The sequence below is a fragment of the Megalops cyprinoides genome, chromosome 4 (assembly GCF_013368585.1).
Source record: "Megalops cyprinoides isolate fMegCyp1 chromosome 4, fMegCyp1.pri, whole genome shotgun sequence".
In the NCBI taxonomy this organism is placed as follows: Eukaryota; Metazoa; Chordata; class Actinopteri; order Elopiformes; family Megalopidae; genus Megalops; species Megalops cyprinoides.
Genome location: NC_050586.1, coordinates 27539801 through 27557569, shown reverse-complemented (window position 1 = coordinate 27557569; position 17769 = coordinate 27539801). Strand labels below are relative to the sequence as shown.

General features: G+C 43.9%; 2 protein-coding genes across 2 annotated transcripts; one reads left to right on the top strand and one right to left on the bottom strand.

The window, feature by feature from the left end:
• Nucleotides 1-386: 386 nt before the first annotated feature.
• On the bottom strand, nt 387-2397 carry htr1aa (5-hydroxytryptamine (serotonin) receptor 1A a). Its single transcript, XM_036527137.1, has one exon. The coding sequence runs from the start codon at nt 2101-2103 to the stop codon at nt 880-882; it is 1224 nt and encodes a 407-aa protein (XP_036383030.1). The 5' UTR covers nt 2104-2397; the 3' UTR covers nt 387-879.
• A 2970-nt stretch (nt 2398-5367) lies between these two features.
• Nucleotides 5368-16869, top strand: si:dkey-250l23.4 (E3 ubiquitin-protein ligase RNF180; the record flags this gene model as incomplete). Its single annotated transcript, XM_036526315.1, is given in 6 exon segments — nt 5368-5409; nt 5411-5510; nt 5651-6369; nt 12962-13193; nt 15046-15171; nt 16550-16869. Coding segments are annotated over 6 exon segments (1422 nt in total), but the record flags the coding sequence as incomplete, so codon positions are not given.
• Nucleotides 16870-17769: the final 900 nt, after the last annotated feature.

Below are 17769 nucleotides of genomic sequence, written 5' to 3'. Positions count from 1 at the left end.
CTTTCTCGAAAGAAGTGGTATTTTTTTCTATCATACCGCCTCCCTATAGTTGACAGGTCCGCGGCATAATCTTTAATAAACCGTGCTCGTTTTGATGTCGGCTTGGATATTGACACAAGAGAGCATATATATATACAACAGTGGATAAGTTTAATACACCTTCAAAAAATGAACAGAACATGAACATGTTCGTGTCATTCACGATCCAAAAATCGTTTTACTACTTGTGTTTTTTTTCTCGGAGTATTTATTGAATTCTTTAATTAAGTAATTTCATACTACCATAAATCCAAGCCCAAGAAACTCACATTATGCTCCCGTTTCATTTGCGTGAAAGCTTGATGGTTCTTTTCAAAAAACAGACTCAATCAACAAACGTGGCTGTACCCTCGTATTTAACGTGCAAAAAGTGGACTGCACACACAGATTTCAGCAATTGGATGGTTTATTGTTTCAGTGCTGCGAAGCAAATACGATGTCAAATACGAGCATGTATGAAAATCCGTCAGTCCCAATCAAATGATTACAATGTCGGAATTCAGCACACTCTATGGGATATCTTGCGTGGAAATACAACGATGCGTTGCAATGTATAACACAAACACATGTAATACACAAAACAGCGTACTGCATGTCCTGTCCCACGACTTAAATTACCTGCAAAGGTAGCAGTCCAACCCCAATATTTGGGATGCTTTTCAGTTTTGTACGGAATTAGTTGATCACTGAAGCACGTGGGCAGACCCTGGGCACGAGTCTGTAATGGGCTGTATTACTCACAGAAGACTTTCAGTTCTTTTGCATCCTGTGAACGATAAACATTGCCACACGGTCCGTGTTCGCCCCCTTTACCACACGAAAATAAACACTGTTATACATTTATGGTCTGTAGAACTTGCATTTGATGATCTTCTTGAACGCACTTTGGAAGTCTTTGTTAAAATACGCGTATATAATCGGGTTCAAAAGTGAGTTCGAGTAGCCGAGCCAGTTTATTACAGCCCGGAGAGTCTCCGGCATGTAGCAGATTTCACTGCAGAATGGCAAAACTAGTGCTACAATGAAGAATGGCAGCCAACAAAATATGAACGTACCCATGATTATCCCAAGTGTTTTAACAGTTTTACGCTCTCTGGCCAAAGCCATTTTTCTCTTGGCCTCTGTGTTTTTTTCATTCCTGTTCTCGAAGCACGGGGCTGACTGGGGAGTGTTTGGGAGGGGAAGATGATTTTTGGAGTTGTTGTGAACTTCGATGATCTCTAACGACTCTCCATCCTCCCCGTGTCTCACAGCGCCGTTTACGCACGAGGTTGGTTTGGGCTCAACGCTCCGCTTCCAGTTTTTGCTCGTTTCACCGTTGGTTTTCTTGTGAAAGAAAGCCGGCGAGACCGTCAGGCATTTGTCCGAAACTTTCTTTTTCTCCGTTTTCCGGACTGTCTTTCGAATTCGAAACCTGGCAGCTTTGAATATCTTTCCGTAAAGGACCAACATAAGAATCAGTGGGATGTAAAAAGCCCCGAAAGTCGAGTAGATGGTGTACCCGTGGTCTTGGCTGATATTGCAGGCATCGGGGTCAGCCCTGTCCTCGGCTTTTCTCCAACCTAACATCGGTGGAATAGATATGGAGAATCCTATTAGCCAGGTGAGGCTGATTAAGATAGCTGCTCGTCTGGGAGTCCTTTTGTTCACATAGTCTATGGGATCTGTAATTGCCCAGTATCTGTCCAATGCTATTGCGCACAAGTGTAGTATGGACGATGTACAACACAGCACATCTAGAGAAATGAAAATGTCACAAGTTACCTGTCCGAGAGTCCACTTGTTTAAGACTTGGTAAAGGGCCGCCATGGGCAGCACGAGTACTGACACCATCAGGTCAGTGACGGCTAGCGATCCGATCAAATAGTTCGCCACATTCTGGAGGGATCTCTCCAGAGCGATGGCCGCGACCACACACGCATTCCCAAAAACCGCACAGAGAATGAGAGCTCCGAGGAACAGGGAGGTGACGATCTGGTAACTTAGTGCCACTTCGGCTAACGCTGTCACGTTTTCATTCCGGTCGAGGTCGTCTGAATACGTTGTGTTGTTTGTATTCTCCATTTCGAGACAGCACAGAATTGTCAGGAAACTCAGTCCCTTGCGCCAACGCCAGTGTCCGGCACTATTCCATCACTCTGAGGACGCATGGCGGTCTGAAGTCTAGGCAACACGGCTCTGCAGTGCACAAGTCCTGCGAATCATTGACGTCTGGTGACGAAGTGAATTAATTTATACCAGCGGTGGAAGGTACGTCAGATGGCTTAGAGGTCGAAACGGGGTTTATACCGTTCTTTCCCAAACCTGCCGTTCATTCGTTGTGAACTTAAGATGCAGCACTGTGCTTCGGGTATTATATTTGGGGGGTTCATCGCTTTCTTTGTAAAAGATTTTCTGCAGCTGAGCGGAAATCACTTGGGTGTAGGGCTTTAACGCTAAATCTGTCGTGTTTGGTCATATTGAAAACTGCGCCTTGCCAACAGGTCAGATGTTTTATTGTGTTACATTTGTTCTGTCCTTGATTCGCGTTGTTTTTTTACGTAATCGATATGAGGTTGATGCGTTTCTATCCAAAGTTACTGAACAGACCAAACATGGACTACATATCTATTTAAAGCTGACGCTCAAAGTAGGTCAGATAGAAAAACTTTAAAATGACGTTTTATCTCACATAAAGAGCAATCCGGGACAACAAAGCATTCACTAGAAGGAAACGGGTGTTTGTATCTTCATTATTCCGTGAGTATGTAATTAGGCAAAAAGTCTGAATACATGGTATGGGCAAGACTATATGAAAGGCATCATTATAATGATTATGTGTATGGTTGTTGTGGCTGCAGAAAAATCTTGGCTTCCAAGAGCACATGGACTGTCACCTGTTACCAGCTTCCAAGCGTATGTGGCGCTTCAGAACCACGGACAGCACCGCACGCTCCAAGGAAGTTTGCTGCCATCTGGCGTGTGAGCCAGGGGCTCCAGGCTCCTACATCTTTTATGTAAGAGCAGAAATTAGATGAGGGGAAAAGAAGCATGTTTTCCGCATTTTCAGTTTGTCTTATTTTATCTATGAACCTTATTGGTTCATAGATAACATAACATATTGGAATGTGTCCTGGCTCTCTTTGAGTATCGGCGAAGTACCGTTCCTGTAAAACTGCAATGCATCTTATGAAATGAGAGCTGCATCAAATATCATTGGACATAACACCGTGAAAGCCGCTTTTAGCAGACAAATTGTATTAAGTGGTAATTAATCAAAGAATATATTCTGTGATTTAAAAATATCGATTTTTAATTATGATAAAAAACCACCAGACTGAGTTAAAGAGTTATAAATAGCTGCAAGGTCAACAAGCAACACATACATCAAAGGCAAAGAATATGTCAACATTGTATTTCTTGCAGTGACAGCCAAGGGCAAAGCAGACGCGGCAAACAACACAGCGTGAAGCTCTTCCAGGAACTATGAAGTTCGCCCGTGGGAGTCATACATTATTTCAAGCATTCACAGATTTCAAAGTAGAATCCTCTCTGGTAATCATCAGTCGCCTCACCATAGAGGACTAGGCTGAGAGTTTTAAAACGCCGACGGAATCCGCTCTGCAAGATTATATTATTGGCGTTTTGAAAGAAGACTCGAGGGGATAATTTTTTTAGTCCCACGACCAATACTTACCAATAGGTACATGTCGTACAACTCTCTCCAACTGAAATCAAAACGGAGCTTATTTCATACTGATATTTCAGCTGTTTTCGCCAATCCTTCCCTGCACCCCCACTCCCCAATATCCTCCACAGGCTTAGTCTGATAAAATTCGGGGGGTAAGGGTGGTGGGGCGGAGTTCAACAAGATCCCTGGTCTGAGACCTGGTGCCAAAATCATACCTCTGGCCAAACACACCACCTAACTAACAGTCACCTAGACCCACAGGTCCCAGGTCATTTTAACACCCCTAACCCGGCATCTGGGTGCGAAATTACCACAACACCCACTAGCCTTGACACGTACGTCTAAAACACCATATACTAGGATCGTGATGTAAAATTGATTTGTACTAGAGGCTGAAGAGCCGTATTTTTTGAAAATTACAAACTACTGAATTGGACGTGTCACGTCGACACCCCGCCCTTCGTCAATAATTTTTAGGTCGCTCTGGATACGAGCGCATGCCATCTGATTAATTGTACACGTAAAAGATACCATCTCTCCAGCTTTTACCCGGATTTGATATAATGATATATAAATACATAACACAGGGTTTAGAGGCAAGATGTATGGAGAGTTCACCATCCATCAAGCGGCCACCATGCACGGGTTGGAAAGTGAAATATGACAACGGTTGTATGATTGATTTTGGAATAATCATTGCAAGAAAAAGCCACATGCGTCATTTTTTCCATAACTTGTATAACAAAATTTTGTCGACTGTTAGCGTAAAGCACAGCCTGTTTTTTTCTGAGTTTTATTTCTGATTGATACAAGTTTCACAGCTGACTCAGGTACCGTAGAATGTCTCACTTGCAAAAAATCCAGTCGGTTAAATCTGTTGCAAGGTGTTTAAGGTGTTGACTCATGCTCATTGCAAAACAGTTGCATTGGACAAGGCATAAAGTGCCTCAGCCAGTCAAACGTATAGCGTGCACAGATCCCGAACGTAAACTTCACCGAAAGCCCACGTTAGTTTCCTATGTTGCACTGGAGCGAACAAAGCATCGCTAATCCCCGCTGTCTCATGGCTTCACTTGTTCCGGTGTTGGTATTGTGTCCAACAAATCGGTTCACCCCTGCAGCACTGATTAAATTACTACGTGTGAAATGTTTTTAATGAAACATTTTTGTTTTCACATCCACTCCTTTTACTTCATTTTCTCGCAACAATACAAATCAGACGTTGTGTAAAGTTGGTTTAAATGTATTTACATTCATTTGAAACGTTCAAATGCCTTTCATATATTATTCATACATATTAATTTGTCTTTGTCGGCCCTCTGTTAAAGTTATTTTTGACAATATTTTAAATATATTTGATATTTTTAATGGAAAAACCCGAAAATGCTGCCTCTTTGTGATTATGTTAGTTGTATAAATAGCACATCAATCACACCAGTTAAAAATACAAATATATAATGTTTTATTATTATGGGTTTCTGCTTTGTCTGCATTCTACCGCTCTGCACATACCTTGTTGATCATCCCGCTTTTGGAATAAAAAACGAAAGCGCTGACCATGTCAGTTGAAAAAAAAGTTGCTCTGGTTATTTCGCCTCATTTTTTTCACAATGAGTGCATTGTGGTCGGTTTGGTTTCTATAGGCTCGCTGAACAATTAGGAAGCTGAGCTGCCAGTATTGTGGGGCTCGCTTAGGGGGACTTTCACTTTGTCAGCAGTGCAAAATGTATCGGACAGGACGAGACCGTTCACCTCTGCGCGAGCACCGCCGACCATGAGCCGCAAGCGCCTTTTCTGCACTGCAAGAACAGCGGGAAAGAGAGCCTTTCGTCCGTAGCGTGAGCTAGCAGTGCCGCTGCAGACTCCAGCACGCAGGAATGGCTGCCAGGGAGGCCTGTTTGAGCAGCGGGATGTGTTCCCACGCTGCCGCTGCTGACGCAGGCGACGAACTGGGACGGATGGCGGAAGCCCTGTGTCTCGAGGTGGGATCCAAGCGCGCGGACGCGAAAGCCGCAGGCGCCGATGGCCAGTCATCCGTGTCGTCTTGGCCGCCAATGGTAGCTGGTGGTGGGGCAGCACACAGGAAAGCCCGCAGTCTGGACTACAGAGACAGAGATGGTCGCGGCAGTGAGACACAACAGGGACTCTCTGGCAGCTGCTCTGAGCTTCTCCAAACTCGAGTCCCTGACCGGGTCGCTCAGCAAAAAGAAGCCCCGCCCGGAACACGTCCCTGTGCCGACTGCCAGCGGGCGGCCGCCCATTTCAGCCCCAGGGTAGACTCAGGGCCTGCCCCGCCCGCACTGTCCCACGCCAGCCCCGATCCCCCCACACAGAGACCCTCTCCGCCTTTGCGCTGCGGGGCGGATGCCCCCAGGGGGCTCCACGGAGAACAGGGCGTCGGCCCAGCTCTCGTTCTGAGGAGGCGCCTCATGTCGCAGAGTAGCACGGAGCAGGGAGAGGAGGAAGAGGAGGAGCAGGAGGAGGACGAAGAGCAGCGAGGCAGTGCCTTGCAGACTACTCCATTGCTGGCCACGCCCTCTGTCACGCCCTTGGTGGAACGCAGGCTGAGTAAGCGTGAGAGGAACCGGCTGAAGAGCCTGAGGAGGAAACAGAGGAGGAGGGAGCGCTGGATCCAGAGCCAGCTACAGGAACACAGACAGGTAAGATGCACTGAATACAGAGCCAGCTACAGGAACACAGACAAGTAAGATGCACTGAATACAGAGCTAAAGCTACAGGAACACAGACAGGTGAGATGCACTGTATCCAGAGCCAGTTACAGGAACTCAAACAAGTGAGATGCACTGTATCAAGAGCCAGTTACAGGAACACAGATGAAGTTGCAGTATCCTAAGCCAGCTGTAGGAACACAGACAGATGAGAGCCCTGCTACAGGAACCAGCCACAGGAACACAAACAGGTAAGAGGACTGCATCCAGGGCCAGCTACAGGAACCCACAGGTGACTTATGTGAATTCAGAGCAGGAACAAAGACGCGAGATGCGAGAACTGGATCCAGAGCTACCTGCAGGAAGGCAGGCAGGTGAGGTCAATGATGTCTATTATGATACTGCTTAACTGCAGCTACTTCAATATAGTGTCTTGAGCCCAAAAAATCTTTATTGTCTGTCATTGGCAAACACACTTTTCTGATTAAATGCTAATGTGATAGGTGCCCTGTCAAAGAGAATGGGCATAAGAATATATTCTTTAGGGTTGATTTTTTAGGATAACAGGAGAATAATGAAAAGGTATGTCTTATATCCAAAAATGACTTAGGTAAGCCAGCACACGAGTCTTTAACTGATCAAACAATGCTACAACAAGATAACAAGATAACCATATAGCTGTCCCTTATAGTGCAAAACATAGCTGGTTCACTAGCTATCTTGGCAACTAGATAGCTAGATGGCCAACTAAGTAGATAATCAGGAAGATATGTTGTTAGCTACCTGAGCAGCTAGATATGTAATGCACTAGCCACTAACTGTCTACATTTTTACTAATGGTGAAGGTATCAACAAAAATTCCCGTAATTTTTGTTCACCATTTAAAAAACTGATATGCATGTTGATGTGCAAATAAGCAAATATGCTTTCATGTTGTACAGGTGACCAATAGGTGATAAGCACACTGACTTATTTGACTTTGTGTCCATTATCATGATCTTCTTTAATGTTATTGTCATCTATTCTAAGAGAAACAAACAACAGTAAACATCAGCATTTAACTCCCACTTTTGTCATAAAAGCGTGCAGTTTTCGAGTGTTACCTTATGTGTAAGACCACTTCTTGGGCCCAAGAAACTATATTACCAAGGCAGTAGCTGAGGAGTAGGGCTGAACCATTGGCTTCCATTTCAGCTAATTGTATGTATCAGTGAGTGAGATACTTGGATCCAGAGCCACCTGCAGAGACATACAGACATGAGAGAACTAGAACCAGAACAGGGACATAAACAGGTGAGAACACTGGACCCAGAATCACCTGCAGGAACACACACAGGTGATTGAGCTATCCCCTGGATTCTGTTGTCTCCAAAGCTGTAATTATGCAGTAGCAGAGCATGAACACTCTGCACCAAGCCACAGAAATCCATCCAATTTGGTTTGGACATGACCCTATGCCTAAATATCCCCCCTGCAAAATAATGTAAATATCAGTATTTAATATGTAAATGTACTGATTTTCCGTTGACATCCCATGTGTAGCCCTCAGCAGAATCCTAGGTAATTGTACTCACTGGACCTGGTCTTTCACTGTAAATTGCTTGAGTACCGCAGAGGCCCTGATTCCTGATGGTAAAAGGTCTTTGCGGAATCCGATGCTATCAATGCATTTATGTACTATAGGGAGAAATTATGCTATGCAATTCCAGAAAAGGTTTTTTTTTTTTTAAGAATTCCATTACAGTTCCATTAAAACCCCTGCTGGCCTCTCCCTGCAGTAATTTAAACCCAGAGAAAGTAATTGTCTGGACCTATGGAACACAATGGGTGATTTGCTGAACTGTACTTCATATGTGGTCCGTTTAGTTTTTAATTTCTTAGTGACTTATTTTCAGAGAAGGATTTTGGAGATTGGGAGATGGGGCGGGGCCTAAAATAAAATGTGACGTGACACTTGGTAGCTATAGTAACTATTTTTCTACAAAACAGGGTAATTGCCTGCACACCTTAAGTAGCCATCTCATCAAAAGAATGACTGGGGTAAGTGTTGCGTAGCCAGATGTGTTTATGTTCTTTTCATTTAGCTTGTACCATGATTTTTAACGGAGGGTTGCTGTGAAATGTGTGTATTTACATTGCATTCCACTGCAAGCTCATTTTGGATCGACTTTTCTCACCAGCTGAGGGCGCTGAAGGCCCTTTGAGGCTGACTGAAATCAAACTGAAATAATCATATCAAAAGGCAGAGAAAGGCAAATTAACTTTCTGGTGAACATTAATGCCAGGTTATGCTAGTGTACGAGGATCACATCTCAATATATTTGCATGAACAATTGTTCCATTAATTCAATCAGGCATTGCTAGCCTGTTCCTCCAACACTACTGAAAAAAATTTGGGGGCTGAGAAAGGAAGGACAAGATACAAATTTCACACATGCAACCAGAATAGGATTGTAACTAAAGCTTTGTATAACTGCTCTCGCTGTAAAATCTGTAGGCTAGCGTGTTTGGATATTCATTAATAATACTAATACCATGAAGAGGAAGCAAGGTGGCAAAGAAGCTCCATCATACTCAGTTCTCCTCAAATCACGAGACGCAGTGGTGCTCTACAGCATTTACCCCCGAAAACAGGAGTTATTAGGATGATAAAGGGACTTGCAAGTGCGAGCTTGGAAAGGCTGGCTCTCCTGTTAATTGGCTGTGGGTTGATTGCTGTCAAGTACGCGGTTGTCAGCTGTGTCGCGGTTTCTCGATTGCTGCCGTCTCTGCCGTGGTGCGGCGAGCTTTCTGAATTGGTTGTACAAACAGGCCCGGGCAGGGAACACTTGGAAGGCAAAAACAAAAGAACAGCACAAACGGGCAGTGCGGTCCCATAGTAACAGTGCACGGTGTGAGTCACGCCGGGCTCCTGACATGCCGGACTCTGCTGTGCAGGGCCATCTTCAGAGTGGACAAAGACAGTACCGTCTGGTGAGCTTCTGATAAACGTGCAATGTGTTTGTCTCTCATGCAGTGATGGCTACGCTTTGGCATGGCCTGCGTTCTGTAGCCTAACGTGAACTCTGCAGATGGTAACCCAACAATAATCCTGCAGTCTGGTGTTCCCTCGTTTTCTTGTTTTTCAAGGCCAAAAAAAAAATCAGCAAAATAAAATAAAGAAAAGCGTACACTTTTATAAATAAATAAATCATTTGTAGCACTATCTCTTATGTTGTATTTGTAGCACGTTTTGCCTAGATAGTATAGCAGCACTTTATTGTCCCAGTGACTGTATTTGATATATTTATCCTTAGATCAGATTAGTTCTGTCTTGCTACACTGACCTTGCGCTCAGCTTCAGCACTATCTGCATTGTATGACCTGCACACATCTTGCCCTCATACCTGTTGTTTGCCCACTAAATGCACTTTTGTACGTCGCTTTGGATAAAAGCGTCTGCTAAATGAATAAATGTAAATGTAAATAATTTTGTACATACATGCATATATAATTACTGAATAGAACATCCTTTTATCTATGATTTTTAATGAGATGAGAGTGATGTTTGAGAGGTGATAGGTATATGGAGGGATGATGTCATTCAGGTGAATTTATTCTGAGGCAGGGAAGCAGTGTAGGTTATCTGCACTTAAAAAAAATATCAAAGCGGAGCAACCACCTGCAGCCCTGTATGCAGTCACACGAGCCTCATTTTGCAACTTGGCTGCCCACAGCTGAGATTCTGTCCCAAAGCAGGAACAATCCAGAGAGGTTCCTATCATCCCACAGGGAGAGCAATCTGTAGTCATAATTCAATGATTCTGAGGTTTCAAATGCAAACTGAGAGCTGGGTATGACAGGAGAGAGTGGAGGGGCAGAGAGGCAGCGTGAGAGAGACTGGTAATCACTTGTGATGGAGAGACAGAAGGACAGACAATATTCTCCTTCCAAGCACCTACAGGCCTATCTGAAAGTGTCCCACCTGTGGCCTTTATTCTTTTTTTTTTCTTAAAGAGGGCCAATGGGAATACGGTGAAAAATCACTTCCTTTTTAAGTTGCTTAGCAACATGTGAAGAAATGGTAGGTGTGCTTCTATTCTTTGCTACCTCTCCACGATGTATCACGGGACAGCCTGTAATGTCTGGCGCCGCATCCCGTGGAGCGGGTTGACAAAGCCGCTTAAACTCGAGGCTCACACTCTTTCTGTCTCGCCTTACAGAATGTTAGGCAAAATCCAAACATTGTTTCTGCCTCAGGAAAGCTGGCTAGGATCTCTCTCATTTCACCAGCCATCAGCTCCCCAGAGTAAAACAAATAATCATCATGAAATATAACGGTTTTATTATGTTATCAACCCTGTGAGTGTATCTGTGTTTGCATGTATGAATGCATACATGCACAGGATAAATTAAAGAAGTCATGGGAAGATTTTTTTTGACAAATTTGTCAGAATTCATGGCTTTCAGACAAGGTAAAAATTATTACATCCAAGGACCTCAAAAAGGACTGTTGAGGATGGCAGATTCAAGAACATTCCAGATACGTTGTGAGAACACGTACCATGTGCCACCCCTTTCAAGCAATTTAAAATCTCTCTCTGAGTCAGGCTAATCTACAGATGGCATGGTCATGCAGTAATTCATTCCTGCTTTAATTTATTTTGGCGGGGCTTAATTTTTTCATCTTATTGTTCAAATTTGCATATTAGTGACAAGGTTACAGAAACGTTGTGAGAATGTTAGTAATGAGCCAGCTGGAGAAGGCCAGACGGGCCTGAAGTGTCTTTTCTGGTGTTACTGGTTAGTGGGTGTGTTATTGTGGGCATCTTTTCAAGTGGGTGTGTTTTTGTGAGGCAGTATGCCTGTAGGTGTTGTTTTGCTGTTAGGTAACAGCTCAGGCGATGATTAGATGTTTGTTTGGTGTTAATGCGACTCTCCAGAAGCAGCAGCACCAAAGTCCCTAGAGCTCCCCCTGTTTGATGGAAAGGTAATTACACAGGAGGCCACCCCAACTCCCAAGCCACACGCAGGGCTGTCTGACAGGTGTCGTGCGGGACCTTACCGAGGGAGCACAAGAGGGTGATGTCATCAGCTTTACCGGCGAGCACACGTCTTTAGCAGCCTCAGGTCATTTCCTGGATTATTTCCTCAATGAAAAAAAATCTAATTTGAGTCCCAGGTGAATGACTGCTGTTCTGCCCTCAAACAAATATTCTTTACTTTTTGTTGCTTCTATACAAAAAAATCCAGTTTTATGACTTAAAAATATATGGTAGGATTCTGTGGATTAAAACGTCTGTTAACCAAATCGATAACTTAATGTAATGTTCTTTTGTTTGAAAGTATTCCTGACATTTAAAGGACTTCCACATCAATTCTAGGCGTGGTTCATCTAAATATAATGCGACTCAAGAATAGAATGATATTAAGTGAAAGAAGGGAGGGCTGCCCAGCACTGGAAGTGCACTAACCATACAGATATGAATGAAAGTGCGCTACAGTCCACAATGCACTGTGAGATGTCCTCCGTGATTTTAAACAAACCAGAACACATTAAGGGTCGTTTGCACTGATATTGCTACTCAGCTAAAATGTCTGCATAATCATCTATTAGGAACTGGTCATGGATTCAGATTTTAATGATTAACAAGATTCACTGAAGGTGCTGAGCAATGGTCTGGATGTTCTGTTTTGCTTCTAGATGTACTTATTTTGAGAAGGCCCTGAAGGACCAAAGACAGAGATCACAACCGCCCATTACTGGCGCTTAACCCATCCCAGAGCAGCACAGCCAAATCCGCATTAGCCTCTTGGCCGGTGTACCCAGTGACAGCACAGGTGCTGCCGTCTCGGGAAATAAACGTCCACACAGTAAATGGACTTTGTTTTGTTGGGGGATTTGACCACATTCTTACATCATGCTCCGAGCGGCTGCTATTTCTAGCTCCCGTTAAATCTCTTAGGTGCCTTTCTCCTGGCGATTCCTCTCGTGTGGCAACAGACCTACATGTCTAATCCATGATGAGTCAAATAAAAATGTTTTTATTTGTCTTTTTTTCTCCTGTCGGGGACAACAGAAGCTGCTGGTGTCCGACAGGATAGCGATTGAATGGAACAGCGGTGCACAAAATGAAATGCCATGTGATTAGCAATTAGCCGCGTAAAGTCAGAATGTTTCAGACACACCCCATGTTCATTTACACGAGGGTCATGTTGTGTTTGGGACCAGACGGTTCCTCACCTGGTCAATACTGTGTATGTAGCTGTGGTTTTAACCAGGGTAAGGAACAAAAATAATTCCAGCATTCCCAGTTCTCCTTAGTTCACCTAACACATTATTGCTCTGCATCTTTCATTATTTCACACAAATTAAAAATAGACTTTCCCTTGTACATTCGATAAAAGGAAGCTTGCATCTCATCTTTTGTCTCATATTATGTTTTGTTTAATCCTGTATTGTATTCATGAGGCTGTGGAACTGACATCAGCATTTTGGAGCAAAGAGAAAGTAACAGTGAACAACCTTTGCTTCAGAGCGTGTGATTTCACAATGGTGGGTTGGGTGACGGGGTGTTTTTTTTCTCTCCTTTTCCCGTGGCAGAGTTCGACGGGTAACCCATCGAGCAGCAGTGAGGATGAGGACGTACACGCGGGGGACAGAGATGGCTTCATCTGCGCCGTGTGTCTGGACGTCTACTTCAGTCCCTACATGTGCCACCCCTGCAACCACGTCTTCTGCGAACCCTGCCTGCGCACGCTGGCCAAAAACAGCCCCACCAACACGCCCTGCCCCCTCTGCCGGACCGTTATCACGCACGTCTTCTTTCAGAAAGGTGCAAAATGATTGACCCCGTGCCGCTCTGGAGGAAAACCAAAAATGAAATGCAGTGTCATATACAGCGGTTAGTTAAAAGCACAAATTCAGTAACTTCGTACTGTGTCTGGAGCATATGCCTTGCCTTGAAGCGGATGAGGGTTCAATACACTGAAGTCCACGTAGGCATCTGGCATGCCTGGCAACGTAGGTACCTTATAAATTACAGTAAAAATGCGAACACTACGATCATTGCTTTCCTCGACATTTATCGAGACGCAGTCTAGACTGAGGAAAACGTGGATGCGTGTGAGGTAATCAAATTTCAGTTTGTGCCAATCAAAGACCAGCTCCCGTTTTTTCCTGAAGTGTGAAGTGTTATGTTTTTGACAAAAATGAAACATCTGCTGCAGCAGGAAGGGTCAAAATACTCATTTAAAAATCTTGATCATGGCCTAATTGTGGTCCCTACTGGCTGCCAGCAGTGTGGTGTAGGGAATAGATGGTGTAAGTAATGACAGGAAATTCATGGGGGTGATTTGATTTCTGGGGGGTCTGTGGGGGGTCTTGAGCAAAGGCACTTCCCCCTGAGTATATGTGTGAACAAACAACATGCACATGCATGCGTACGTCTGGGGGTTGGGGTTACACCAGGTAACACCACTGTGTTGAGAGAGCCCGGAATCTCTCAAGAAACTTTTTTTAAACAACACAGTGGAGTTGGGTCAGCTGTGTAGCCAGTGGTGGATTGCGTGCATGTTTTTTTTCTTTTTCCCTGTTAAGAAAAGACCGGCGTGGTTCCTTGCCTTCTGTGCTGGATATGAGAAGCTTGTCTCCTCTGCTTTCACCGATGTGAAAGTAAAATGAGCCCTTGAGAGACAGCCTCGTGCCCCATCAAGTGCGCTTGAGATTGATTGAACTGGGAGGCTTCGGATTAGGGCGTCCCTGCATTTTTCCTGATTATCACTGCCAAGGTCACCGGGCTGTGCTTATCAAATGTGTTACACTGCAGTGAGAGATGTCGTGTTACTCTGGGGTATTGGTTTCTAAGACAGGGAGAGAGAAAAATGTCTCAAGGAGGGTTTGTCTCCTCTCAGTCAGTTTATCACCAGAGCATTTTGGATCTCCCCGTTTAATGATGGTGAGAGGCTTTCGAAAGAATACACTGCAGGTTACCTTGTCTTTCTTACTGACCTAAAAGGAACATTTAAACCTTTAAGTAGAGGCCACAGAAGAGTGGGACTTATGTTTGTAAGGATTGATGATGGTGATGGTAATAGCAATTTTAAGGGTGATGATGGTGAAGAGGATGACAATGATGTAGAGGGTGGTGATGGTCATGTTGATGTTAATGGTGATGATGCTGAAGGTGGTGATGATGATAGTGATGATGATAATGATGATGATGAAGATGAGTAAAGGATTCTGTCTCAGTTGGTTTGTCATTAGAGGTCAGACATTGGTATTTCACCTTCTTTCCCATCCTCACTCTCAGCTCAATTCTCATCACTGTTATATCCAGACTCCCCCTGTCAATTAGCAGCTAAGGGCCCCCAGGGCTTGTCTATGAAAAGTTATAAATACTTTTTAATTAGGGCTTGAAGTTAACTTACCTTCAATCTGAAACACAGCTAAACGTACCATGCACATAGTATGTGGAGGGTTGTTTGATAAACATTTGGTATGAACAACTGTACACTTTTCTCAGCTTCTAAAAAATATTTTATTTCAAAGCATAACTTTAAGGGCTTTCTAATGGGCTCTCGGGTGATAATGAAAACACTGACATCTTTATTCTGCAAGTAAACAGTTTACATTCCTGCCTGTCTGCTCTCTGTTATGACTAATCTTGGAGGATGCTGCTGTTTCAGAGCTGAACCAGACCACACGCACCTTCTTCCCGAAGGAGTACCTGTCCCGGAAGCAGAACTTCCAGAAGGCCACCTGCGCCAAATGGCCCCTCCCCAGCTGTCGCAAGCTCTTCCGCATCTTTGGGGGTACGTTCCCTTTCTTTCACCCCCACATTTCCATTTAGCCATTAAGTGGACTGCATTACACCTGAACCAATGCCTCTGCACAGGGAAGATGAAATAATTTTGTATTTTTACAGCTGGATATTTACAGGAACAGTTCAGGTTAAGTCCTTTTCTGAAGGATACTACAGCAATGACCCACTTCTGACTTGAATGTGCAACCTTTGGGTTCTTAGCCCTCGTCATGTGTATAGAACATTATTTACAGTCACTGGAAATTGCACTATATGCTTACTTTCTTTATTATTCAAATTTTTAAAATCGTAATTAGGTTGGAACATATTTACCATGTATGTGTAGACAGCGTACAATTTATACCTGTATCTTTTTAAATAATATCAATTTCTGTCTTTTTTCATAGATATAAGTATATATATTTTTTTTAAATAGGCAGGCTCTTGAAGTATTGCACACATGTGTAAGTGTCCCACAGGCATCCTCATAAGCCAGCAAATAATGTGACCCTGAATGTGACTGGTGCATCTACTGTAGCACAATACTGCAGCTGTTTTCACACATGCATAATCAAACGCTGCTTCACGCCTGCAGCACACACGCGCATGCTGTCCTGTGAATAATGCATGTTGAGCTAAAGAATATTCTAGAGCCTCCTGGTTCCCAGGGCTGTCCTCACAGCACTTGCTCCTTGACAGGCCAGGGTGCAGGGCCGTGTCTCCTGGGGAACACATGTGTAGATCTGTGCTTTAGGCCCATTTCATTGATGTTTTTATTGTTTTATGTGAAGATTTAACTAAACACAATCAGTCCAGAACTTAACAGTAAAATTTGTCTCACCATCATAATGGTGTTCCCATCCTCATCTTAAAACAAGGAAAGTAGTACACCACGCACGTAGGAAATTACCAGTTTTGGTCACCTTTTTTAGCTGCTCAAATGTGTACCCTGTAGTTTAAACAGTTATGTCTATTTAGAGATAGTGATTTAACAACGTTCAAATGAAACTAAACGTTCCATACAAGGTGAGAGGATTTTTTCCAAAGGTCACGGTGAAGCAGGTGTGGTCCTTTCTGGTACAGCTCATAGCAGTCCACACCATTCCCTCATTCTCTGTTTGACTCACCAGTGTTGTGATCCAGTTACCTAAATGTCTGTGGAGTCAGTTGATTGCACATCCCTTTGTAAGCAACAGCCTTAAGCAAATGGATGCATAAGCTGAGCACCCATATTGGGCGTGAATGGCTGTCGAAAACTTGCAGTGGCTGCCTTGATTTCATCATGAGTCAAGGAATTTGAGGTTCCGTATGTGTGCAGCCATTTGTGGGTCAGACAGGACACTACACACTATGTTGTGTCTAATCTGTGGTTCTGTGTTGCGGCCCAGGGTTCCGGAGACAGGCTAGTCCAATCACACGCCGGCAGTTCCCCCACGGTGGCTATCGCTTGGACGCGCTGGACTTCGAGGATGACTCACGAGGCTGGAGGTTCGACATGGACATGGTGATCATCTACATCTACTCCGTCAACTGGGTCATTGGCTTCATCGTTTTCTGCTTCCTCTGCTACTTCTTCTTCCCTTCCTTCTGAAGCTGAGTGCTGTCCCTGTGGGATGGAGGGGGAAAGGCTCGTGTTATATACATTTTCTATTGACTCAGTGTGATGCTTTTAGATGGTTTTGAAGATTCTCAAAAAAACAACAGCCAAAAAACCCCAAAAAACAATACCAGGAGCCACTCCTTGGCAGAGAATGCATATCTACCTTTTCTAAGAAGGGCAGAGATCACTGCTGATTCACCTGTTCTGCTCAGATGAGTCCCAAGTTCCGCTACTGGATTGAGAGTGTCGGGAAAGGAGTGTGTCTCCCTGAGGGGTCGGCCCGGAATCCCCAGTGCTCTGACGTGGCTGAATATTTTGGATGGTTGTCCCACTGAAAGGTGACAACCTGCTGGGTTTCATCCACTGTACAGTCCCACTGACCTATGGTGCTCCAGCGTGACATTAAAATGTTGGAAAACCCAACTTTTTTTTAATTTAAGGCATGGGTCTGTCACAATGAGAAAAAAAGAATCTGGGATGTTCAAGTCAAATGAACACTGCTCACCTGCAGGAGAGCGTTTTCATACTGCAGGTGTGGGAACTTGCTTACCTGTAGGAGAGCGATTTCTCTCCACACATCCTGCAGGTGGAGGACGTTGCATTCTCCAGAACTGTGATAAACTGCAAGTCCCATTTCCTGGAAAACAATTAGCTCTGTGCCCACAGGCACAAAGCCTTAAAGGCAATGGTTAATAATGCCATCTTTCCAGACTGTTCCAGTTGGCAACAAAGCAAAACATGTTCTTTAATTTATGAGTGAATAAAATGGATTTAAATGTGGTCTTGATTGTTATGGCCAAACCTTTTTGTGCTCTGATTGAATCACACCACATTGAGGATAGTATATAAGGGTATGGTTGATTTTTAATCAAGACTGGGACTAACAGCCCTCTGAAGAATAAAGCATTATTAACTGGAGGTATGAAATTGCCTTTTATTACACTGGTTCATATTTGTGAATGAATTGAAGCCTTCGTGGTTGATTCAGTCAAAGTGCTTAAGCCCGGA